The sequence below is a fragment of the Sciurus carolinensis genome, chromosome 8 (assembly GCF_902686445.1).
Source record: "Sciurus carolinensis chromosome 8, mSciCar1.2, whole genome shotgun sequence".
NCBI lineage: Eukaryota > Metazoa > Chordata > Mammalia > Rodentia > Sciuridae > Sciurus > Sciurus carolinensis.
The window spans coordinates 53,715,024-53,742,167 of NC_062220.1; the positions used below are offsets into that span (position 1 = coordinate 53,715,024).

The following is a 27,144-nucleotide window of genomic DNA, read 5'->3' on the forward strand; positions in this document are numbered from 1 at the left end:
GAGTGAGCCCGTGAACGTGACTAACTTCTTGGAACTTGGATCATTCAATTGTAAAAATCAGGATAATAATGCGTATCCCAAAAGTGTGCTTGTGGGCATTATCTAAGACAGCAGTCTCAACCAGAGGTGATTTTGCCCCCACGGGGACATTTGGTAATGTCTGGAGACTTTCTTAGTTGTCACGCCTGGGAAGATTGCTTCTCGCAACTAATGGGTAGAACCTTGGGATGCTGTTAAACATCTTGCAATGCACAAGACACACCCTCAAAACAAAGATTTATCCAGCCAAGGATATCAATGGTGCCAGAGAGAGAAATCCAGATGTAAGGTGATATAAATTAAAAGAACTTAGTACAATCTCTGGCACACAGCAGAGACTTACTTTGAGAGCTTTATATCTCACCATCCTTTAACTCATTAAAGATATTCAATCAGTAAATAATCACAAAGAGAATGCTGTGCATATTTATTCATTTGTTCAACAAATATTTATAGGGAACCTATAACAACAATGGTGTAAGTGCTCTGCTCCAAAAACTGTCCAAATTGGAAACAGGTATTAAACCTCAGAAATAATGTAGAATATTATATCACATATAATATGAGATGAGAAAAAAGTATTTCATTTCTTTGGGAAAAGTGAACCCCAAATTATGGGTCTTGATTATAAGGATTAAATAATTAGAGATAGGGATGAGGATGGTATTGGGAAGATGAAATCAGATAAAGCGTGTAAAGATGCATTCTCAATTTCCATGTACAATAAAATATTTAAGGTACTATCATGTCTGAAGTATTCCTTTCACTCCTTCAACAGCTAACACAAGAGATATAGCTGGGCGCGGTGACGCATGTCTATAATCCCAGGTATCTGGAGGATGAGGCGGGAGGATCATGAGTTAAAGGACAGCTTGGGTAACTTAGGGAGATCCTGTCTTAAAAAATAAAAAACAGAAAGGGTGTGGCTCAGTGTTAGAGCACCACTGGGCTCAATCCCTAGTGCACACCCCACTAAAAAAGGAGGAGGAGGAAGAGGAAGAAGAAGAGGGAGAAGAAGAGGGAGAAGAAGAAAAAGAAAAAGAAGAGAAGGAAGAAGAAAAGGAGGAGGAGGAGGGGAGATACACAAAATTGTTGGAGAAGAAATGGAAGATCTATTAAATCCCTACTTGACTTTCCAAAGAAATGTAGACATATTCAAAGACAGTAACACCTAGTTTCATTTACCGTGCCTGCTCCTCAGGGAGGCTATGGAGGGGACAGCCTCAGAATGAACAGGGTTCAGCAAGCTCCCTGACTTACATGTCAGACCTTGGGAAAACTACGATTAGAAGGGGAAAATGTTAACTACTCCTCACGAGATTTTATGAGGATCCTGTAAGCATCTGGCATTTCATCATTTACTATGTGTGAGATACTGTTATTTGTAGGTGAGATTTACCCAGCCTTAGCAACTTAATCATATGGGTCCTTCCTTCTGTCCATTCATCATTAAGCAGCATTTATTACCTTGCACTTTTTACAACAGAGACCATCACTGCATTGAGAGTCCTGAGTCAAGGTGCATTTCTTACAACACTCTGCTCCTTCAAGGACACATTCCTAAGGAATATAAACATTTGCAAAACATCAAAAAAAAAAAAAGTCATAGTTTTCTAAAAAGTAGCAGAATATCTCCTAAAATAAATGTAAAAACTCACAACCATAATCTTTTATCCACAAATTCTATAAAATTTCTAGGCATAACACTTGTTCTGTTATGTCTCAACGTGTGTGGACCCGAGTCACATGTAAACCATCTTCAAAACCACCAGAGACTTACTGTAGGGGTCCCACAGTCACACTCTTCTCCAGTTTCAATGAAGCCATTGCCACACTCAGGAGGGTCGAGAAGCTGTGGAAGGAAAACCAAAAAGGGAACTAAAACATAGAAAAGTCAACAGCAAGGACTTTAAGAGACCTGAGCACTACACCCACACCTCTGCATACCTGCCAGTCATCCCAAATATATATTTATTTAACTAAACTAGAAAGCATGATTTTTACAACTTGTAAGTTTAAAAGTGTCTCCTGACTCCATTTCATATTTAATATGTGTATATACTTTATAAATATTTACATATATAACATACATACCAAGTACAATCTGGAGAAAGTCATTAAACTAAAAGATGATCTAGTCATTGACTAGAACTAAGCCTGATGGATCCCTGAAATTCCATTTCAGTGAGGAAGCAAGGAATTTGGAGTCACAACATCTGTATTAAAATCTTAGCACATGGCTGGAGTATAGCTCAGTGGTAGCCCACATGCCTGGCATGTATGAGGCCCTGGGTTCAATCCCCAGGACCAAAATAAAATGAAATAAAATCTTGGTCCAACTACTTAACATCTCAGAAACTTTACTATTTTAAACAGGAATAATAATATTAACTGTTCATCTAATTAATCAGCTGTCCAAAAGTGTTCTGAGGATCCATCTTCTTCTCCAAGTTATTTCATAAACAAGAAAAGTATCCCAAAAGTTAATATACCCACTGAACTATTCAATATAAAATACAGTTCCTACTATTAACATAGCTTTGCAGAGAACAGCAATAATAATTTGCCCCAGATGTTAAAGCAATTTTTGGACTATATTTTATATTTTAGGTCTGTTTTATTTCTTAACTCTCTATCAATTTTATTACCTTTTGAATACAATTTATCCTATGTGATAGGCAAAGTTGATAAGTGACAGCTATTAGCTGTCATAATATTCATTCAAAAGTTAATTAAAGGTGTTAGGTATTGGGGCACATGCCTGTAATCCCCGCAAGTCAGGACACTGAGGCAAGAGGATCACAAGTTCAAGACCAGCCTTAGCAACTAAGTGAGACTCTTTCTCAAAATAAAAAATAAAAGGGTTTGGGTAAAGTGTAAAGTGTTTTCCTAGCATATACAATGCTGTGGGTTCAATCCTCAGTACTGAAAAAAAAATCCAAAAAAAGAAAACAAAATAAAAAATAAGAAGGGCTGGGAATGTAGCTCAGTGGTACAATGCCCCTGGATTCAATCCCAAACCACAAAAAAGAAAAGGTCTTTGAGGTGTTCAGATTATAGAATGGAAGTGTACACGCAACCATCAACACACACACACACACACACACACACACACGCATAATTAAATAGAATAAAAAACCAAAACAAGATAAAGAAAACAAAAAAATTCATTCATTTCTGCTATTACCATTAGAATAGCTCCAAATGCCTAATATTAAAGCTGATTTTGAATATGTAGACAGACATTTAGCATATCTAGAATATGTACATATAGGCCAAAGTGAAAAGTTCTCTTTTATAGACCTAAAGGCTAAACAATGGTGTGTATGACCCTGTAGACAGATTAATAATTAACATCTCCGCTCACAATTATTACCTTGGAAGGCTTGTTGAACAGACAGGCGCCACCTCCGCTGTTCAGGAAGTCATGATACTCTTCAATGTTACACTGGGTGAACTTTTTAGGAAGATAATAACTGTGGGAGAGAAGAAAATCAATACCTGGATCCCTTGTTTATTAGTCTTAAAATTGAACATTATTAAAATTTTACATTATTTTTTTAAGATGAAAGAATAAATTCCACTCAGGTACAACATTCATATTCAACCTGTAAGAATTTTATTCAATCAGTAGATTTCTAAATTCTACTAATTTAGGTCACTAATGGTGACTATGGTAATAATGATTCATTACTTGCATATGCAATCAAATGAAACACACACATAGTATCACCTACAGCTTAAATAAAAGAGTTAGAAAACAATTATTTCATAATGAGTTCTAAATATTAAATCTGGGCCAGACCCAAACAACAGAGAACTCTACAAAATAATTGACCTATAACCTATAAATGTGTTAGGTCATGAAAGTCAAAGACTGAGGAACCACTGCTGACTGAAGGAGGTCAAAAAGACCTAAAAGTAAATGTAATGCCTATTCTGAACCTTTTACTGTAAAAGACATTAATGACATACAGGCCAGTCTGAGAGCTAAGACTCAGATGACTCAGATGATTTTACTGGCTATGCTGTAGTTATATAGGAGGGTATTCTTGTCATGGGAAATGTACCCTAAGGTGATTGAGGGTAAGAGGGCACAGATTGGAAATTTATAATTAAAGGGACTATCCAGGAGTACATTTTAGGTCTGTTTTATTTTTTATTTATTTATTTTTTTTGATTCATTGTTATTTTTTCCCTTCCCCCCCACCCCTCCCACCCCTCTTTTCCCTCTATACAGTCCTTCCTTCCTCCATTCTTGCCACCCTCCCTAAGCCTAACACTAACCCCTCCCACCCCCCATTATGTGTCATAATCCACTTATTAGCGATATCATTCATCCTTTGGTTTTTTGAGATTGGCTTATCTCACTTAGCATGATATTCTCCAGTTTCATCCATTTGCCTGCAAATGCCATAATTTTATCATTCTTTATGGCTGAGTAATATTCCATTGTATATATAAATACCACATTTTCTTTATCCATTCGTCAATTGAAGGACATCTAGGTTGGTTCCACAATCTGGCTATTGTGAACTGAGCAGCTATGAACATTGATGTGGCTGTATCTCTGTAATATGCTGATTTTAAGTCCTTTGGGTATAGGCCAAGGAGTGGGATAGCTGGGTCAAATGGTGGTTCCATTCCAAGGTTTCTAAGGAGTCTCCACACTGCTTTCCAGAGTGGCTGCACTAATTTGGAGCCCCACCAGCAATGTATGAGTGTACCTTTCTCCCCACATCCTCGCCAACACCTGTTGTTGCTTGTATTCTTGATAATCGCCATTCTAATTGGGGTGAGATGGAATCTTAGGGTGGTTTTGATTTGCATTTCTCTTATTACTAGAGATGTTGAACATTTTTCCATATGTTTGTTGATTGCTTGTACATCTTCTTCTGTGAAGTGTCTATTCATTTCCTTAGCCCATTTGTCGATTGGATTATTTGCATTCTTGGTGTAGAGTTTTTTGAGTTCTTTATAGATTCTGGAGATTAGTGCTCTATCTGAAGTATGATTGGCAAAGATTTTCTCCCACTCTGTAGGCTCTTTCTTTGCATTGCTGATAGTTTCCTCTGCTGAGAGAAAACTTTTTAGTTTGAATCTATCCCAATTATTAATTCTTGCTTTTATTTCTTGTGCTATGGGAGTCCTGTTGAGGAAGTCTGGTCCTAAGCCGACATGTTGAAGCTCTGGACCTACATTTTCTTCTATAAGATGCAAGGTCTCTGGTCTGATTCCGAGATCCTTAATCCATTTTGAGTTTAGTTTCGTGCATGGTGAGAGATATGGGTTTAGTTTCATTCTGTTGCATATGGATTTCCAATTCTCCCAGCACCATTTGTTGAAGAGGCTATCTTTTCTCCATTGCATATTTTTGGCCCCTTTGTCTAGTATGAGAAAATTGTATTTATTTGGGTTTGTGTCCGTATCCTCTATTCTGTACCATTGATCCACCTTTCTATTTTGGTACCAATACCATGCCGTTTTTGTTACTATTGCTTTGTAGTAGAGTTGAAGATCTGGTATTGCGATACCCTCTGCTTCACTCTTTCTGCCAAGGATTGCTTTAGCTATTCTGGGTTTTTTATTCTTCCAGATGAATTTCATAATTGCTTGCTCTATTTCTGTAAGGTACATCATTGGGATTTTAATTGGAATTGCATTGAATCTGTATAGCACTTTTGGTAGTATGGCCATTTTGACAATATTAATTCTTCCTATCCAAGAACATGGGAGATCTTTCCATCTTCTAAGGTTTTCTTGAATTTCTTTCTTTAGTGTTCTGTAGTTCTCATTGTAGAGGTCTTTCACCTCTTTTGTGAGATTGATTCCCAAGTATTTTATTTTTTTCGATGCTATTGTGAATGGGGTAGTTTTCCTAATTTCTCTTTCTGAAGATTCATCACTTATGTATAAAAATGCCTTAGATTTATGTGCATTGATCTTATATCCCGTTACTTTACTGAATTCACTTATGAGATCTAAAAGTTTTCTGGTGGAATTTCTGGTTCCTCTAAGTATACAATCATATCATCAGCAAATAGGGATAGTTTGAGTTCTTCTTTTCCTATTCGTATCCCTTTAATTTCTTTGGTGTTTTATTTTTTAACTATCAATTTTATTACCTTTTGAATACAATTTATCCTACGTGATAGGCAAAGTTGGTAAGTTACAGCTATTAGCTAGACACATAATATTCATTCAAAAGGATCTTTGTTATTCATCTTGCAACTTTTCCTCAAGTTCCTAATTGTTTTTCTTTTAAATGCATATGAGAAAAAAAAGTAATAAAGAGTAAGGAGAAAAAAGAAACTTGGATAGAAACGATGCATATGGTATTAAGCATTAAGAATCATGGAAATGAGCATGCACAACCTTAGATCTAGTAATTCTGCTTTTCAGAAGTTTTTAAGAAATAATTAGCAATTTGCACAAGAATATACACACAAAGATATTTATGGTAGCATTGTTTGTGGTAGCACATAACATAAAAATAACCCAAATATTCAATAGTAAGAGAACTACTAGCTGAACTGTGATATGTGGAAAAGACAGAATACCATGAAATGATTAATAATCATAGTAATAAAGAACAGGTAGACTCAGAAAAATGCCAACCATATAATGCTAAGTAAAAAAAAAAAAAAAAGAATAAACGTTATATGTCCAGACGGAACCATTTTTTATAAAACAACAATAAAAATGGAAAGAGAAGAATACTGAGTTAAAATACACTAGTATTTTAATATCAACATGGTTATCATTGGAGAAAAAATTATAAGAATTTTATTTTCTGTATTTCTCTAAAACTGTTTTACTCTGATCTTTATCAAAGTGGAAAAAAACAAATAAGATAATAATGAATGGTTTTTATAAAGTCTCTCCTGCTAGCCTACAAGGACAGTGTCCATTTATACCCATACCTCTGTCTAGTACAGTGGTTAATGTTTATAATTATAAATTACAATGGAATTTATGATGCTTATTTAGCCTAAACTCATTTTTTTTAAAGTACTTCATGCCAAACTATCCAAATAAAGCTGTCTTGGGTATAAGTTATCTATTTTATTTCTGTCCATGCCCTTTTCCTAACATGACACAAATTTTATTCTTAATTTTAAAAGTTTCTTTCAAACAATGGTGCATCCCTGTACATCAAACAAATCCTTCTCAATTTCAGTAATCACATAGAACACAACACAATAATTCTGGGTGACTTTAATGCACCACTGACACTACTAGATAGATCTTCCAAACAAAAACCAACCAAAGAAACCATAGAACTCAATAACACAATCAATAACCTAGACTTAATAGACATATATAGAATATTCCATCCATCAACGAGCAGATTCACTTTCTTCTCAGCAGCACATGGAACCTTCTCAAAAATAGACCATATGTTATGCCACAAAGCAGCCCTTAGGAAATGCAAAAAAATAGAGATACTGCCTTGTGTTCTATCAGATCATAATGAACTGAGAATAGAAATCAATGACAAAATAAAAAAGAGAAATTACTCCAACACATGGAGACTAAATAATATGCTATTGAATGAAACATGGATAACAAAAAACATCAGGGAGGAGATAAAAAAATTCTTAGAGGTCAATGAGAACAACGATACAACATATCAAAATCTCTGGGACACTATGAAAGCAGTACTAAGAGGAAAATTCATTGCATGGAGCGCATTCCAGAAAAAATTGAAAAGTCAACAACTAAATGACCTAACATTACAGCTCAAAGCCCTAGAAAAAGAAGAAGAAATAACAGCAAAAGTAGTGGAAGACAGGAAATAATTAAAATCAGAGATGAAATCAATGAAACTGAAACAAAAGAAACAATCAAAAAATTGACAAAACAAAAAGTTGGTTCTTTGAGAAAGTAAACAAAATAGACAAACCCTTAGCCACACTAACAAAGAGAAGGAGAGAGAAAACTCAAATTACTAAAATTCATGATGAAAAAGGAAATATCACGACAGACACCACTGAGATACATGACATAATTAGAAGCTACTTTGAAAATCTGTATTCCAACAAAATAGAAACTACTGAAGACATTGACAAATTTCTAGAGACATATGCTCCTCCCAAACTGAACGAGGTGGACATACACAATTTAAACAGATCATATCAAGCAATGTAATAGAAGAAGTCATTAAAAATCTACCATCCAAGAAAAGCCCAGGACCAGACTGATTCTCAGCTGAGTTCTATAAGACCTTCAAAGAAGATCTCATTCCAATACTTCACAAAATATTCCAGGAAATAGAAAAGGAGGGAACCCTCCCAAACTCATTCTATGAAGCTAATATCACCCTCATACCAAAACCAGGCAAAGACACATCAAGGAAGAAAATTTTAGACCAATATCCTTGAATATAGATGCAAAGATCCTTAACAAAATAGTGGCAAACCGTATCCAAAAACATATGAAGAAAATCATGCACCACGATCAAGTGGGGTTCATCCCTGGAATGCAAGGATGGTTTAACATCCGTAAATCAATAAACGTAATCTATCATGTCAATAGACTTAAGGATAAGAATCATATGGTTATTTCAATTGACGCAGAAAAAGCGTTCAACAAAATACAACACCCCTTCATGCTCAAAACACTAGAAAAAATAGGGATAATAGGAACATACCTGAACATTGTAAAGGCTATTTATGCTAAGCCCATGGCCAACATCATTCTTAATGGAGAAAAACTAAAACCATTCCCTTTAAAAACAGGAACAAGACACAGATGTCCTCTTTCACCACTTCTATTCAACATTGTCCTTGAAACTCTAGCCAGAGCAATTAGACTAAAGAAATTAAAGGGATACAAATAGGAAAAGAGGAACTTAAGCTGTCACTATTTGCTGATGACATGATTCTATATTTAGAGGATCCAAAACACTCCTCCAGAAAACTTCTAGACCTCATCAATGAATTCAGCAAAATAGCAGGCTGTAAAATCAACATGCATAAATCTAAAGCATTTTTATACACAAGCGATGAAACAGCTGAAAGGGAAATGAGGAAAACAACTCCAATTGCAATAGCCCCCCCAAAAATAAAATACTTGGGAATCAATCTAACCAAAAGATCTCTACAATGAAAACTACAAAACATTGAAGAAAGAAATTGAGGAAGATCTTAGAAGATGGAAAGATCTCCATGTTCTTGGATAGGAAGAATTAATATTGTCAAAATGGCCATACTACCAAAAGTGCTATACAGATTCAATGCAATTCCAATTAAAATCCCAATGACATACCTTACAGAAATAGAGCAAGCAATCATGAAATTCATCTGGAAGAATAAAAAACCCAGAATAGCTAAAGCAATACTTAGAAGGAAGAATGAAACAGGGGGTATTGCAATTCCAGAACTTCAACTATACTACAAAGCAATAGTAACAAAAACGGCACCAAAATAGACAGGAAGATCAATGGTACAGAATAGAGGATACGGACACAAACCCAAATAAATACAATTTTCTCATACTAGACAAAGGTGCCAAAAATATGCAATGGAGAAAAGATAGCCTCTTCAACAAATAGTGCTGGGAAAACTGGAAATCCATATGCAGCAGAATGAAACTAAATCCATATCTCTCACCCTGCACAAAAATCAACTCACAATGGATCAAGGACCTTGAAATCAGACCAGAGACCCTGCATCTTATAGAAGAAAAAGTAGGTCCAAATCTTCAACTTTTTGGCTTTGGATCAGACTTCCTTAACAGGATTCCCATAGCACAAGAAATAAAAGCAAGAATCAATAACTGGGATAGATTCAAACTAGCTTTCTCTCAGCAAAGGAAACTATCAGCAATGTGAAGAGAGAGCCTACAGAGTGGGAGAATTACTTTGTCACTCATACTTCAGATAGAGCACTAATTTCCAGAATACATAAAGAACTCAAAAAACTCTACACCAAGAATACAAGTAACCCAATCAACAAATGGGCTAAGGATATGAACAGACGCTTCACAGAAGAAGAACTATAAGCAATCAACAAACATATGAAAAAAGGATCACCATCTTTTGTAATAAGAGAAATGCAAATCAAAACTACACTAAGATTCCATCTCACCCCAATTAGAATGGCGATTATCAAAAATACAAGCAACTATAGGTGTTGGAGAGGATGTGGGGAAAAAGGAACACTCATACATTGCTGGTGGGCTTGCAAATTAGTACAGTCACTCTGGAAAGCAGTGTTGAGATTCCTTAGAAAACTTGGAATGGACCCACCATTTGACCCAGCTATCCCACTCCTCAGCCTATACTCGAAGGACTTAAAATCAGCATACAACAGAGATACAGCCACATCAATGTTCATAGCTGCTCAATTCACAATAGCCAGACTGTGGAACCAACCTAGATGTCCTTCAATTGATGAATGGATAAAGAAACTGTGGTATAAATACAATGGAATATTACTCAGCTATAAAGAATAATAAAATTATGGCATTTGCAGGTAAATGGATGAAATTGGAGAACATCATGCTAAGTGTGATAAGCCAATCTCAAAAATCCAAAGGACGAATGATCTCACTGATAAGAAGATGATGACACATAACGGAGGGGTGGGAGGAGTGCAAGAATGGAGGAAGGAGGGACTGTATAGTGGGAAAAGAGGGGTGGGAGGGGTGGGGGGTAAGGAAAAAATAACAGAATGATTCAAACATCATTACCCTATGTAAATGTATGATTATGCAAATGGTATGCTGTTACTCCATGTACGAACAGAAACAACATGTATCCCATTTGTTTACAATAAAAATAAATTTTAAAAAAAGTTTCTTTCATATATTCCTTCCTTTTCTTCAATCCCTGCCCTTAAGTTTTTATCACCTTTCCCAATAATCCATCTTATGCATCTCTGCCACAGTTTTCAAATGTAAACAGGGTTTCTTCAAGCTCCCTTTTCATTCAACTGGTCAAAACCTGAGATGGCTCCCTACTACCAAAATAAAAAGTCTTTAACTCTTAGGAATCTTAGAAGTCATAGTCTACTTCTACCTCTGCCCTGCAAGGACACCTACAGCTGCCACATCCCAGCCCATCCTCCTCTCCACCCCCCCACAGTGGGGAGCTCAGTCCACACCCATAATTTGGAAGTGACTAGAAAATCACTCCTCTAAAGGGAAACTGTTCATATGAACATTGGAAGTGTATGAATTACTCTTACCCTTTATTTTGACACATATGGCTTTCTATAACTTTCATACCATTGTATGTTCTTAATTGTACCAAATAGACATTAATTCCTCTACCATTATAACATAAACCTTCATGCATTTGAAGGCAAATATGTCTTTCCCCTGCCTCTACCCTCAAACTTTTGTTTTACGAGGTTGCATATCTATTATATCCAACCATTCTTAAAATTTTAGTTTTTATAACTTTAAATAGAAATTGATGGTGTTCATTTCAACCATGGTTCCCAACATTTATAAATACAGAGGAACTTCAGAAAGCAAAAATGGGAGGGAATATACCCATGGGAACATGTGTCCATAATTAGTACTGTTAGGTGATATTTGGCATAAATCAAATTTATGGAATCATATCATATAATGTTTTATATAAAGGCTTTTTCTCTTGCTTACAGCTACTTAATATAGGAAGAGTGCCAATGGAGAGAATTATATAAATCTGAAGGAAATCATTTGAGTTTTTTTTTTTTTTTTTTTTTTTGGGTACCACGGATTGAACTCAGAGGTGCTTAACCACTGAGCAACATCCCCAGCCCTTTTTTATATTTTATTTAGAGACAGGTTTCACTGAGTTACTTAGGGCCTCGCTAAGTTGCTGAGGCTAGCTTTAAACTCAGGATCCTCCTGCCTCAGCCTCCTGGGAGCCGCTGGGATTATAGGCATGCACCACCATGCCTGGCCACAATTTTATTCTACCTAGTACTATATAAATTGTACTATGTACTATGTAGATTTGCCTACAAATCTACATAGCCTATTTGCCTATTAAAATTTTTATAAAATTTTAATCATTTTAATAAAATTATAAAATAATTTTATAAAAATTTTAATAAAATTTTATAAAAATTTAATAATTAACCAGAATAATCAGATAAAAGATATTAAATAGCTTTTAAAGAGCAGAAACCTCTAGCGTAACATTTAGTAATTGTCGGAAAATTATAACTATATCACTTCTTCTGATTATTAAATAAAATGTCCAAAGAAATTTTGAAAAATATTTTAAATATGTGTTTATATATACATTGCCTCCATCATTTATTTGCTTTGTCATTCATGTCCTGATAATTCAAAATTCATATTTAATCAATAAATATTTATTTTTTAAAATCAAGTTTGTACAAAGGATTATGGTGTGAGGTATGAACTATAAATTAGTATGAAATGTAATACCTTAAAAATGTGTAACTAAATGGTGAGAGGAAGCAGAAGAATATACAGTATTAATATAATGCAGGCATTAAAATTACAATAAACTTCAGATGCTAAAAATGTGGTAAGAAAGAGAAAAAGATGAAAGACATTACAGAGAACATATTCAGGAAACCAAAAGAAGTTGGAAGTTCATGTACAATTACTATAAGCAAATTTTTAAAAAGCTAAAAATCCTTAAAGGTTATGGTTAGTAAATCAGAATAGCTGAAAACCTATGTACAATTATGGTAAGCAAATAATTCACAATAGTAGGAGAAAATAAAATTGCAAATGAGGATAAATAAAGATTGTGGGCATCTAAATAATGATAAGAAATTTGAATTTTATTCTTTAGACAATGGAGACTCAATAAAAGTTCTGAACAAGATAATGGCATTTAATGAACAGCATGGATCAATCTCATAAACATTAATATTGATCAAAATAAGTAAGTCACGGAAAAATACATACAGCATGATACCTCTTATAAACTGAAAACATGTGAAGCAATGCTGTTTTACACACATACACAATAATTGTATAAAGAAGGAACTGTGAATAATTTGAACCAAATTCAAGATGGTGGCTAGGGCTGGAGACCAATAAGGGGGGACACAAGGAAACTTTACCAGGTAGGCAGTGTTTCGGTTTTCTTTTAACAGATGATACATGGGTTTACTGTTTATACCTTTTTACTGATGATGGAAGTAGGGCTCACATGGGGAGAGAGAGAAAGCCTGAAAACAGCCTGATGTTTGGAATGCTATTTGTATAATAAAAACACAAGATGACCAAAGTTTAAGTTAGGGCAGTGATGATTAAACTATAATACAGTTTAATGGTTGTAAATGGAATGGTTGCAAAATTTATTTAGAAAGAATAAAAGACAACAATTGATGAGTAATTGTGAGTGAAGGTAAGACAGTAAAATAATTAAAAGCTTTCTGAAGAGAGGTGACTATAATCTTCTCTTCCCAACTCCTTGTTGAGTGATGTCAGACTGTGAAACCACCAGTACTGGCCTGAAACCAGCCATGGGATTATGTGCACCATGAAATTCTGAGAAAGTGACAAGTTCATTCTGCTTTCTCGTTTTTGTTTTTGTTTGATTGTTTGTTCAGGGGATGGGGTACCAGGAATTGAACTCAGGGACCATCAACCACTGAGTCACATCCCCAGCCCTATTTTGTACTTTATTTAGAGACTGGTTCTCACTGAGTTGCTTAGAGACTACCTTTTGCTGAGGCTGACTTTGAACTTTGGATCCTCCTGCTTCAGCCTCCTGAGACGCTGGGATTACAGGCATTCGCCACTGCACCCAGCTTGTTTTTGTTTTTGAGAGTGAACTTATCAGCACACTACTTACTTAAAACCTGTTAAACTGGAATTGGAGGAGATGAAAGAAAAGGAACTGCATTGAGAACAAAGTTTTTTCTCATTACACTTCTAGCCTAGATTCAAGGCTAACAAAGTTTCTGAGGTTTACTAACTTAACTGACATCAATTATTTTCTTAAATAAGGGACTATTCTGTGAAAATATCATCTACACAGGGCCATTAAAAATATTTACTTCTGATTTTTCTCATAAATTCCTGTGGCAATAATCCATGCACTAATTTATTTAATGTAACATTCCTAAGAAGACAAAAGCACATCAGGTAAAGGAAAAGTGAGTTGTTTCCAAATAGAAGTGGCTCACCCCGTGTCTCCCATTATGCATCCGGACCACGTGTCCTCACATTTGCACTCACCTAAAAAATAAATACACATGCCTTTTGATAAAGTAAATGCAGCTGTATTCAAGTAATTTTTATTTTTAAAGCAAACATCATCCTCACTTTACTTTAAAATACATTTTTAAAAAGTGATGTCTGCTTTTTAATTGTTACACTTGAGGTTTTCTATGTAATGCACACAAACAAAAATACACTTTGACATTATCAGGATTATATAGTTTTTACTTTAAAAATTTCTGATAGCTAAACAAAAGACCATATTTTTTAACCATTCATTTTAAATGACTTAAATGAAAGAAAAGCAAGTAACAATGAGATAGTGAGAAAATTTGAGGAATTAGGATCCCAGTTTCACAGATCATTATTAGGGAAATTATTACCATTTCATATCCAGTTTTTGGTTTTTTTTTCCTTTTTTTTTTTGACTAGGGATTGAACCCAGGGGTGCTTTACTAATAAGTTATATCCAAACCCTTTCAATGTTTTATTTTGAGACAGGGTCTGGTAAGTTGCTTAGGGTCTTGCTAAATTGCTGAGGCTAGCCTCGAACTTGTGATCCTCCTGCCTTAGCCTCCCAAGTCACTGAAATTATAGTCACGTGCTACCACATCCAACTCTTTGCCCACTTTTAAAAGTCTCTGCAGGTAGATTTCTGGTCAAAGGCAATACCGTATATTGGCTAAGCAGCAACGCCTCAGAATCACAAACTCCTGGGTTTAAAACCTTGGTTTTCCATCTAACATATGTGTAGTCCTGGACACAGTATCCTTTTAAGATGCAGTCACTTCACCTGTCAAATAGAGCTAAAAATGGGTATCTTGAAGGATTCCCTTGCAAACTGAGTATAGATGTAGATAATATGGATTTCAATCATCTCGCAAATAATGAGTACTCTACAAATGGCAGAAGTTAGTATTATAAGTTTCCCACCATAGTTATAATAATAAAATGAATATAGTTATAATCAAATTGTTACAACAAATACATAGTATTTGACCATTCATGGTGAAGTAACTTTACCTACTTGCTAAATCTGGCATATTTTACGAGGTCTGTACTTTACTACTCATGTCACAAGATCTGATCCTGACAAGGAAGTTCTAATTCCACAGTCATATTTAGAGTTGTTTCAAATAAATAATAACAAAACACTATGTCTGAAACTATATGGCTAGCATTCTCCACTCGAGCATCCCAAATGCCAAAATGAGCTTATTTTGCTCACTAGGTTAAATTTAGCAGTGAATTTATTATCACATGACTTTAAGTGTTTATTATACAGGGAGAGGTTTTCATCTAGAATGTAAATATACCCTTGCATTACTTTTGAGAACAATATTTTGTGCCCTGGCTTATTTCTTACACTACCACCCACACACTCTTGATAAAGCAACTGAATCAAACAATCTCATTCTATAAAATATGTAATCAATAGTCTTTTAAATATAACTAAACCACACATGTACTAAAACTTACCACTTGCTAGTTTTCTTTTGTCTGAGATAATACCAATATTATGGGCTAATGACTGGGCAAGTGTAACTGCCATTAAATCGGTTTTCCCAAACTGAAAAACAAAAACAAAAATAAAAGATATGTAAATACAAACTGGTTTCAAATGGTTCAGAGAAAAATGTCACAATATAATTAAAAATAGTTTCAAAGCATTTATTTAGCAGAGGTTAAACACCTTGTACCTAGTACTGAATGTGCATTAGGGAAGAAACAGCAAGAAATAAATCCTTGTTAGATTAAATCTCATAGGAAAGACTAGAAGTCTGAGAATCATCAACTCTTGACTTTGGAAACTTTATCTCAGTACAAATTTCATCCAGTAATGTTACTGAAAAATTTAGTACTTGCATATGATCAAGTCAGTCTTTTGAATAACATAAAATAAAAAATAAATGTATAAAAATTATTTGGAACTTGTTTGTTTTTAAGTGTCCATTTGACACCTGAAGTTCCCTTCCCCCAGAATAGAAAATAGTTTTAGAAAACAAACATAGTATCAGAAAGTAGCGATGAGCTCTGGCTTAAATAAATTTAAGAACAACTGAGGATATTTTTTTTCAATATGTAGTCTTCCAAACTTTCAGTTATTTTTCTTCTAGATTATTTCCATCAAGTTAGTGTGTGCTGGGGATAAAAGCATCCCTTTGGAAATCCTCCTTTATTTTTTTTCTCCTAAAATTTGTCAGTGAGGAAAAAAGAAAATATTCAATTATGATGCTAGGCAATGCTTCAGGGAATTACTCAATTCATTGGGAAAGCATTCATTGATAAATAGGGTCTTAATTCCAACCATGATTAAAGTAAAAATTCTGTGTACTTGTATTCTGTAAACTGCTTGATCTGGAAGTTATTCTAAGTAGAATGGGAGCAGAATTAACAGGTATTATCATTCATTATTTGCCTATTCTATCCTCTGGTCATGTCGATTGCTAATAAAACAATCTACCACGGAACATTGAAAAATTATCTCTTAAATACGAGGAAAACATTTTCAGCCATCATACCACTTTGTATTGTACAGATGTTCACACCTACTTCATTCACGCCTCCTCCTTTCAGCAACGAGCAAATCCCACCAATATAAGCAGCCCCGCTCCGGCTACTCTCAAATTGACTTCCCCTTTCAGAAAAGGAAATGAAAAATGCTTACTGCTCACAGTTCAAACATCATAGTACCTCTCATTATTAATTCACTACATACTATATTTTCTCAATGCATACAAAATTTCTGTTATATATTCCTGAAGTAAGGAAGAAATGCAAAAACTGTACATACAGAACCAAAGAAAAAGGTTTCTGAGGGATGTTGCCCCACATGATCAATAAATATCTTCAACTGAAGAACACCTATTGAAAAAGAATTGCTGATATGATATACTCTGAGAAGGATACAAAATCACTGCTATAGTTCTACTGCCAAAAATACATAACTTCAATCTCAATGAGAAAAGATCAGACATTCCCACAATGGAAGCAGTCTATAAAGTACCAGGTCTAAACTTTACAGAAGTGAGAAAGGCTGAGGAAATCTTTCAGATTAAAGGAAGCTAAAGGGATACTGTGATCAAACATGATGTGTGACACTGGACTGGACGGTGGATGGGAAAAATGAGCTAGAAAGGAATTATTGAGACATTTGGTGAAATTTGAATATAGACTATAGATTACATAAAACTATTGTGCCCATGTTAAATTTCCTGGTTTTATTAATTTACTATAGTTAGGTAAAGGAATGTCTTTATTCTTAGACAATACCCACTGAAGTATTTAGGAAAAAAGGCCAGTGGTTAAGCATTTCCAACTTATTCTGAAAAAGTTCAGGGAAAAAAAATTGTGAATAGAAGGAAGGGAGAAAGAAAAAAAATCACAAAATAAGTGGGGTAAATATAAATAATTGATGAATCTATGTAATAAGCATGTGTAATTTCCTTGTAGTACTCTTACAAATTTTACAAATTTTCTGTAAATTTGAAATTATGTAAAAATTTGTTACCCCAAAACTATATATTTTACTTCCAATGCTGTCTTCAACAGCTCAGACTTTAGATTTTTTTAAAATGCTACTATATGTATTTTGCTACTACATCAAATATGTACATTACCAAAACAAGAACATAGAAGTGAGAAAAAATAAAAATAAACTCCAGAAATTTAGTTCTTACCTTAGAACCAAAAACAGAGGTAACATTAACATTTGTGAAACAGACATGCAGTGATAAAATAGCTCAAAATCAAATCACTTAAATTTTCACAATAATTCAAATAATCTATACTTTGAAACTTCTTCCAAGTGTACTGCAATGTCAATCCTAATTGTAAAGAATACATCTCAGTCACAAGTAATACAGCATTTAACACGGAACCATAAAAAAGCAAGAAATGATTACAAAAGTTACGTACGAAAAAAGGTGAACTGCATCACTTTTCTCTTTGATAAAATCCCTTCTGTATTTCATAAACTCACGTAGGGTGATCAATGGATTTTCAGATATGGCAAACTTGTTGTCAGCCGCCCAGGTTTCCATGGCAACCAATACTATCCTTGTCTTAAGTTGGTCTTTATATATCTAGTATATTAACAAAATGAACACACCAGCTATACATGCAGTAAAATCAAATGGTTTATGAATAGGACTACAGAGTTCTTTCATAAAAACTCTTCAAGTTTTAAAGGTCAAAAAATGTTACTGATAATTTTTCTTCAAATTTGCAAGGATTTCACTTGAATAACAGAGAACTGAATTATTTACCAGTAGTACCCAAAGTACAAAGTTTTTAATAAATGTAAAATCCCTTTCTGACAAATCCTTGCATCCAATTCAAGGTTCCCCCTGAGTCCAGTTTTTGGCAACCTAGACAAGAGAACTTAGACATTCTTGAGTTCCCCTAGCAAAAAAAAAAAAAAAAAAAAACAGAACAATGCAGATACTCCAAGGAAGTAATTTCAAACAACCAGACTGGCCTTGTCTAAACCTGTGAGGAGGTACTGGCTCTGGCACTGCCTTGTCACAGGATGATGTGGAAGGAGGTACTGTGACCTGACTCAGTGGCTTTATCACCAAGCACCAGATACCACTGAAAAGGCACAACTTGAACTCTGCTAGGGGGCAGCTCCTGTGGGCTTAGCACTCAAAGCTGAGGTGGAATTGTCACTTGGGACCAGGAATTCCAGCGTGGGCAACATGATGAAACTTGGTCCCTGTCCCACTCCCCACTCCCCTACCCGCACCTAGAAAAGAAAGAAAAGTGCCCAGTTTCTCCATAGAGAGAAGTACACAGCTTCTTTGCTGGGACTATGACTCATCCTTTGCCTTTCACAGAGTGAAAAACACAGGACGGAATTTCAGGTCTGTGGGCAATTTTGACCACTTCCTCTTTCCAAAAAGAGATCAAAGTCAATAAATTCCACTGCCAGGTCACCAGGGACTTTCAGGACACCTTGGCTAAAGTGCCCCTAGAGCAGTGAAAAGGTGAGAGCCATATTATCCCTTCTATGAGGAATCCTGTATGAGCAAATCATGCTGATACTTACTAAATCTGCCATGTTCACCACAGATTTCGCATAGGTGTTAGTATGCACAACAGAAAGGCGATGCTTTTTAAACTGAAAACAAAAGAAAAATGTGATAGGTTTTCAAAGTCATTGGAAGTAATCACCTCTGCAGAGAAAACAAGGTGTAACAGAAGATCCCTAAGACTTCCTGGAACAAATGTCAGAGCTGAGACCTAGTTCTTTATCTGCCCTGTAACCTGAAGCCAATCTCTTAAAAGCTTGAGAACTCGATTTACTCATCCACGAGAAAGTAAAAAATTTACTCACCGCATCCATTTCACAGGTTTTACCCCGACCAGGACTGTTATTCCAATAAACAGATGAGAGCCGTCTACAAATTAAGTAGGGATATGGCTACAAAAAGTGATGTGAACGCTGCTGCAAGTATGAAAATTTACAAGTTCTACAGGACTTTTTCAGTAAGAAGAATGCCCTAAGATAAAGGCTTCAAGAATATGGCTTACATACTAGTAGATTACATATATATTTCCTTTGCCCCCAATCATGTTTTACAAATCAGGAAATATCATGTAAAACCTGATTTCTGGCTTCATTTAATGAATCCCACATGGTGATAACTGTCCCCTCGCACATAGCAATGGCTACCCTCTCACCCATCCCTGCTGCTTATGCCTGGGTCACTTGTAGTATCAGTTCACCGATACCTATAGATACCTGAATTTGTAACTATCTAAAATGTTCAGATTGCATGATCTTGCAGTTCATTCTTTCTTTATAAAAATCCGAGGGAAGAGTAACATTCGCTGAATTCAAATATGTTGAAAGAAAACAGACCCAGCCTGAATAAGGGAACATTACTCAATCGGGATTATTTTACTATTTTTAGCAACAATAATAAAGAAGAATGTTAATATTTATGTAATCATATATAACTCAAATTTTCCCTCAAAGTAAATTAAAATAGACTTGTACCTGAAATGAGGTAAAATTCAACTTTGAATATTTGTAGTTTAGAACTATTTCCATGGAAAATCAGCATTATAATTTACTGCTATGCTAAGAATGCCACCATATTGCAATATGCTCATTAATTAAATACACATACTGAAATAATGTGACTCAACAAGAAGGAGCTTTGCCAAGTTCCCAGTGCCAGATTCCTCAGACTCGCTATGTGTGCTTTCTCCATGTGATTTTTCTGCATCGCAAGGCAGATACAGAAAAATTGATTTTCTTTTATTATGAAAAAGTTGTATACTGCAAACTAAAATGTCACAATTGATGCCTCACTTACTTTACTTGTCACTTTAGAGATTCAAATATCAGTACCTATATTAATCAAGCAAATTCAAAAAGTTGACATTGTGGGTTACAGAAATATTTTTAGAACCTCAAAAATTATTGCTAGTTACTTATACCTGAGAGCATTTTCCACTTGTGGGTGACTGCTAGTTAACAAATATGTTTGGTTAGGCTAAAACCTCCAGGACCAACAGAGTAGAGGAAGGGGATCAAGAGGAAGAGAGGTGGAGAGGGTATGGAGAAGTTCTGGGGAATGAAATCCACCAAACTATGCTGTGTCCATGTACAAACACACCACCATGAATTCACTTATATGTAAGTATAATGCATTAATTAAAATAATTATAATACTAATAGAAGCAAAATCTGTCGAGTACAGCAAGTTGATCAGAAGGGCAGAAGGGAGAGAAAGGGAAGGAACTGGGGAATGAGACTGATCAACTTCTATTATGTGCAAGCACAAATGTGGCATAATAAATCCCACTACCATGTATAATTATAATGCACCAATAAAAATAAGAAATCAAATAAATTCTAAAACAAAAGACCCTCTAGGGTTACAACTTGATAGGTTTTTTAAACTTTCTCTTAAACAAGCTTTTGCACCCTCCAGTTTTACCCAAAGCATGGACAAGTTAAAATAGACAAAAGCAGATCTTACCATGAGATGATCATTCACAATCATCAGTTCGATGTATTTGGTTTCCTCTTCTACATTACGAGGATATCGAAGAAGCTGCAATGCAGTAAACAGTACCCAAGAAAGCCCTTTTAAACTTAGTTTTGAAAAACTAGGAAATACAGAAGAAATCAACAGAACAAAAACTTCCTTTTTATGCCTTTAGCCTTTTTTAAAAAAAAAATTCATCAATTTTCTTAGTTTTTGAGTAGGTAATAATAATACATTTACATGGCTCAAAAAGTCAACAAAGTAGAAAAAGACCTAGCATAAAACTTCCCCATCACCCAGTTCCTACTTTCTTCCACAATCAGTACTAGGAGTTACCAGCTTCTTCTAGAAATATTTATGCATATAAAATTAATATGAACCTATTTTATATTTTATGCTTCCACTTACTTCACTCTCTTCTATATCAAGTTATTTTCAATTAACAGAACATCATGGAAACAGCAACATATGAAGAGCATTTCTCTTGATATAATTTACTTTATAATCTCCAAGTCTGGGACTAAGACATGCCTCTGTCTCCTATATGGTTTAAGGGATCCCCCAAATGATACAGGAATTTTCTCAGGATAGCTTGCAGAGTTCTTGAGCAGTCTTGGGTTATCTATTACAGCAGGATCTCTCTGCTCAACAACAAATTTTCTCTCCTTTCAAAAATCATGATCAATGAATGGTGCAGGGAAGAGCCACTAAGATGGACATTCCCTTGGCAGTTCAACCGTAACAAAATCTTTAATGAGACCTAGAAAATTAACTTTTTCCCTTATGCCATAGTTTAATACCCATTTTTTTTCAACACATTTTTTTGTTGTTGTTGTTGTTCATTTGGCTAAGGGCCATTTTTGTGATGAGGACATATAATCAAACCTAAATCAATACATGTATGTTTGTTTTGAGTGCTACATCTAAAACAAACTAAAAATATGCTGCCACATGGATTTCATCTCTTGCTAAATGGATATCTAAACATAAAATCTTTTTAAGAAATCTCTTTTTTGGGGGGGTGGGACACTGGGGATTGAACTCAGGGGCACTTGATCACTGAGCCACATCCCCAGCTCTATTTTGTATATTATTTAGAGACAGGGTCTCACTGAGTTGCTTAGCACATTGCTTTTGCTGAGGCTGGACTTGAACTTTCGATACTCCTGCCTCAGCCTCCCAAGCCTCTGGGATTACAGGCATGTGCCCCCAAGCCTGGCTATGAATTCTCTTATAACACCAGATTCACTCAGATTTATTTCTGAGTTTGGAAACCAAAGAGTAAGACAAGTCTTTTTGTAAATGGATTATCAGGATGATAGGATTTTTTATTTGCTAACTATGTGGTTTACTAGTTAATACAGTAGACTTACCAACAAGACCCAACATTTCTTTATGTTACAGAGTTGCTACACTGGCTATACAGTTAGATAGCACCTTAACTTCATGGGTCCATAAGAGAAATCAAAGGTTTATTAACTTAGCAAATGACTAGATATTAGATGTTTATGAAGAACTTTAAGGTACCTTCTTAAAGAACAGTACTGTATACTCTCAATTCATAATACATGAAAACAAATACTGTTTCAATTTAAATCTTGATGGTAATTATTTCATCTAACTGGTTCTCAAGATGTATGTGTCTCTATCTCCACAACATATATAAAGCTCGTGGTACTAATGCATGGAACGCACGGTTTCTGAGAGGTAGCACAAAGAACATGTGTTTCTATGAACCTCTCTGAGGTCAAACTTCCTAGGTCAGAATCCCAACTTCACTACTGGGTGACCTGGACAAGTTTCTTCAGCATCTTGTGCTTCATTATGCTTTTCAGTGAAATAGGGGTAATAATAACACCTACCTCATAAAGTTGTTTTAAGGATTAAATGTGTTACAACAGTTATAAATTATTACAATAGGGCCAGGCACATGGAAAATATTCAATGAAATTTAGCAAATGTTATATACATAAGAATCTGTCTATATACATAACTTATTATAGAAGAATAAAAGGAAGATAACTAGTTCCTTCAACTTGCTTAATAGGTCTCTATTTCCTTTACCCTGTGTTGTTTTATGTCACATACATATACACATTCACACACCACCACCCCCACAGTGTGTGGATATCTTGATTCTGATGGCCAGGGTTCTTATTTTGTCTAAATCATTTACCAACTCTGTGATTCTGGGTCATTTTTACACGTCATAGCCATCATTTTTTTTTTCTTTTTCTGTGAAAGGGGAATAATAGTACCTACTTCATGCAGTTTAAAGCACTGTATGAACTGTTATTATATTACTCAGTCTAAGATCTGGTTAAGCAATCATAAAGTTTATGTCCTAATCCTGCATCCAAAGTAGCTCAATAGAGAAAAAAGGGCTTTGGGGCTTCAGAACCTGGTAGGTTCACTCTTATGGGATTATCTTCAAAGGCATAAATACAAGAATACCACAGAAGCAGCTTGCATGATGTGGTGCACATCTGGGCAGGGAAGAGGCCCATGTTAGAAAGAACCTGTATTGTTGCCAGCCGGGACCTTGTAGCTCATTTACCTGATGAAGAACTATATTATCACCACTATTTTGAATCCCCTTTGAAACTATACAATACTATGATCCGTTTTGACTCCTCCTACACATCTGTCGCCTATACTGCCTACCTCACAATGAAAAATACCTGAACTAGTACTTGCCCTCTCACAAAGACCTAATGCAGACTAAAATGATAGTTTTAAAATATCATGACATACGCCTATGAATACATACCTGCCGTTTACTCCTTTTTGGTCTTGGTTTCAAAATAAATTTTGGTGGAGTGATGTTTACTTGTTGGAATTCTAAAAGGAAATAAAAGTAAGTTAAATTTAACAGCACATTTGTTAAATTTCTTTAATACAGAGCAAAGTTTCTCTTGCTTCTCCTTATGAATTTTAATGTTGCATTTAATGATTATGTGGATCATTAAATCCACTAAACTAATTGTGTTATATTAGTTCTAAATAAATATATAGTAAAAAATACAATTCACAAAATCTCAAACATCATTCCTATTCTAATTTATATTGATTTTTTCTATTTCTCCTATAAGTGCCAATCATATTCTTTATCAAGAATCTTCAAATAGCCAACTTGACCTTCACTTCCAAAACTACCATTCTAGAGAAAGCAAAGAAGAAAAACAGTAAGAAGCAAATAGAATAATCACACATTCATAATTTCATGGATTATTTAAAAATGATGATAGGTCACCAAGGTTTCAATTTTTTCCAATTCATTCACATTCTTTCACCCAGGCTTTGTTTGCCCTTGGAGTAAATATGAAAATCTGAACCTCTCTTAACTTGCAGGTCAGAATTAGACATCAATTATTGATGGACATAAATTCATCTCTGAATATAACATTAGGTTATTTATAAAGGAGAATTTCCTACAAAGTAATAGAAAAGTGCAATCATCTCCTGTGGTACAGATTTCCTAAAACATTGATGGTGGACTGAACAACATGTAGCAGTCTGATGTGGAGCATCTAATGGGAGGAATGCTATAAAACCATACAGGTAAACCATTATCATGACTCTTGGGTACTGTCTGTACAAACTGAAAAGTTCTCTGAAATCACAACACTGTCCCCAAATATAATATGTTTTTTCTGATCCTATAATGAGTAATTGTATTTATTTTTTAAAAATCACAATTTTATCAAAAGAATTATGAAAGATCTTTTTATCTAAAGTTGTGGCCAAGATTCATTTAAGTGAATTTATCTAGATTTCTTTCTCATTACCTTAACTGAATTGGTAGACAATAAGTAATAAAATTGATTTCTGATTTTTTTCTGAAATTTTTTATATTCATGAGGTAGCAAAGCAATCCCATCAAAAGGGAGGGATAATCATGGTTGCAGAAATCTGAGACAGAAAAGATGAAAAATGAAATCAGAGTAAGAAGATCAGGATTTTGGATATTATCAGTTCATTTTCAAATAATCTCCCATCATGCTGCTTATGAAGATGTTAGCCAGGGTAGGGTATATAAGAAATGTGGTGAGGAATAAGTGCTTTCGCAATGAACTAAGACACAGAAAAACAAGGCAGCAGAATTAAACCAAATCATAATCAATAATTACACTAAGTGCAAACAGATCAAATGTTACAGCTGAGTAGTTCAGATTATCAAACTGTATTGTTTTAAAATGCAAAGCCTAGCTAGCTACATATTGAATATAGGAGGGACACTTTTAAAGTAAAGTACTGAAGAAGATATGCTTTGCATACTTTAATCACAGGAAAGCTCTGCTAGAAATATTAATATTAAATCACATAATTTTAGGGCAATAAATATTATCAGGAAGAACAAGGAATATTTCATAATAATAAAATGATCAATTCCTCAAAAAGATGCAACATTCCTACCAAAAACCATATGAGAACTTAGAAGTGAATCCTTCCCAGGTGAAACTTCATAACTAATTGTTGCCCCAATTAACGGTTACACTATAAACCATGAAAGATTGTGGGCCAGAGGCACCCACTAAACCACATTTAGATCATTAACTCTCAGAAATGGTGAGATAATAAATGTAATTTATTGCTTAAAGACACTAAGTTTTAGAGTAATTTGTCACAGAGCAACAGATAACTAATACAACCTCTGTACTAAAAGACCGAAACTAAGAGAAATTCCATAAGTCCTAGGTAGGAGTGGTGGAACACACCTGGAATCCCAACGACACAGAAGGCTGAGGCAGGAGGATCACAAGTTCAAAGACAGCCTCTGAAATTTAGCAAGGCCCTAAACAACTCTTACTGACACCTGTCTCAAAAGAATAAAAAAGAGCTGAAGATGTGACTCAGTGGTTAAGCCCTGCTGAGTTCAATCCCTGGTCCCCCCCACCACACACACACACACACAAAATGTTCTGAATTATTATTTTTTTTATTGAGTCAGAAGATCTGGGTGGGGTTGAGAATTTGTGTTTTGATCTGTTTCATTTTGGTGCTGGGGATTGAACACTGGATCTCAGGCATGCTAGCATAGCATGTGTTCCACCACTGAGCCACATCCCCTCAGCTAATGTCCTTAAAACATGAGATCTCCTATGACCATGGATTAGATGACTCAATTCTGATGTCTATTTTTCCATAATTAATCTATATATTAAATACAATTTAAATAAGAATCCCAGAGGAGTTACAGAAATTGAGAAGTTGGTTCTAAAATTGGAATAGAAATGCAAAGAACATAGAAAAGCCCCAAAACACATTTGAAAAGAAGAAAATTGCAGATGTATGCTACATGATTTCAAAATACACTATAAAGTCATAGTAAGAAGGAAGTGTAGTACAGGCAACCAAATAGAACAGAGTCGAGGAAAAGACTCATATTAAGTGGTTGACAAAAATGTCAAAGCAATTCAAATCAATGAAGACAAGAAATTCTTTTCAACAAATAGTGTTAGAATAATAAGATATTCATGTGAAAAGCAAAAGAAAACAAAACCTCAAATCCTATTTTCACCATGGACAAAAAGTAATTTGAAGAAGATCACAGATCTGAATATAAAAATGAAAGTATACAGTTTTTAGAAGAAAATGTTGGAAAATATCTTGAAAATTTGAGGACAGAAGAAAATTTTGTAGAATAGAGCAATAATCATAAAAATGATGATGAGTTTCATCAAAATCAAAACTTCTGCTCATGAAAAAACAGCATTAGGAAAGTGAATAAACAAGCTATAGACTAGGAAAATACAGTCATAAATAAATCTGACAAAGGCCTTATATCCAGAATATGTATGTACTTATTGGTCTTTTGATTAAGACCAAGTAGAGAATTTTTAAGTACTCCTACAATCCAACAATAAAAAGACAAATATTCTTATTAATGTCTAGTAAGAATATACATGTGACCAGACCCCCACTCCACTGAAAAATGCAAATACAAGTAATG

The 27,144-nt window shown here is 34.7% G+C and overlaps 1 protein-coding gene across 15 annotated transcripts in view; it reads right to left on the reverse strand.

Moving 5' to 3' along the window:
* The window catches only part of Adam22 (ADAM metallopeptidase domain 22), a 212,192-nt gene that overhangs the window by 51,536 nt on the left and 133,512 nt on the right, over nucleotides 1-27,144 (reverse strand). For all 15 annotated transcript variants that reach the window (XM_047562721.1, XM_047562717.1, XM_047562714.1 and 12 more), the window contains exons 8-17: nucleotides 23,962-24,032; nucleotides 21,183-21,257; nucleotides 19,238-19,309; nucleotides 18,106-18,272; nucleotides 16,741-16,825; nucleotides 15,667-15,757; nucleotides 14,154-14,205; nucleotides 3,416-3,515; nucleotides 1,820-1,891; nucleotides 1,507-1,599 (exon numbers count right to left, since the gene is read on the reverse strand). In XM_047562721.1, coding sequence (XP_047418677.1) covers nucleotides 1,507-1,599; nucleotides 1,820-1,891; nucleotides 3,416-3,515; nucleotides 14,154-14,205; nucleotides 15,667-15,757; nucleotides 16,741-16,825; nucleotides 18,106-18,272; nucleotides 19,238-19,309; nucleotides 21,183-21,257; nucleotides 23,962-24,032 — 878 coding nt within the window. The remainder of the gene's footprint in view (nucleotides 1-1,506; nucleotides 1,600-1,819; nucleotides 1,892-3,415; nucleotides 3,516-14,153; nucleotides 14,206-15,666; nucleotides 15,758-16,740; nucleotides 16,826-18,105; nucleotides 18,273-19,237; nucleotides 19,310-21,182; nucleotides 21,258-23,961; nucleotides 24,033-27,144) is intronic.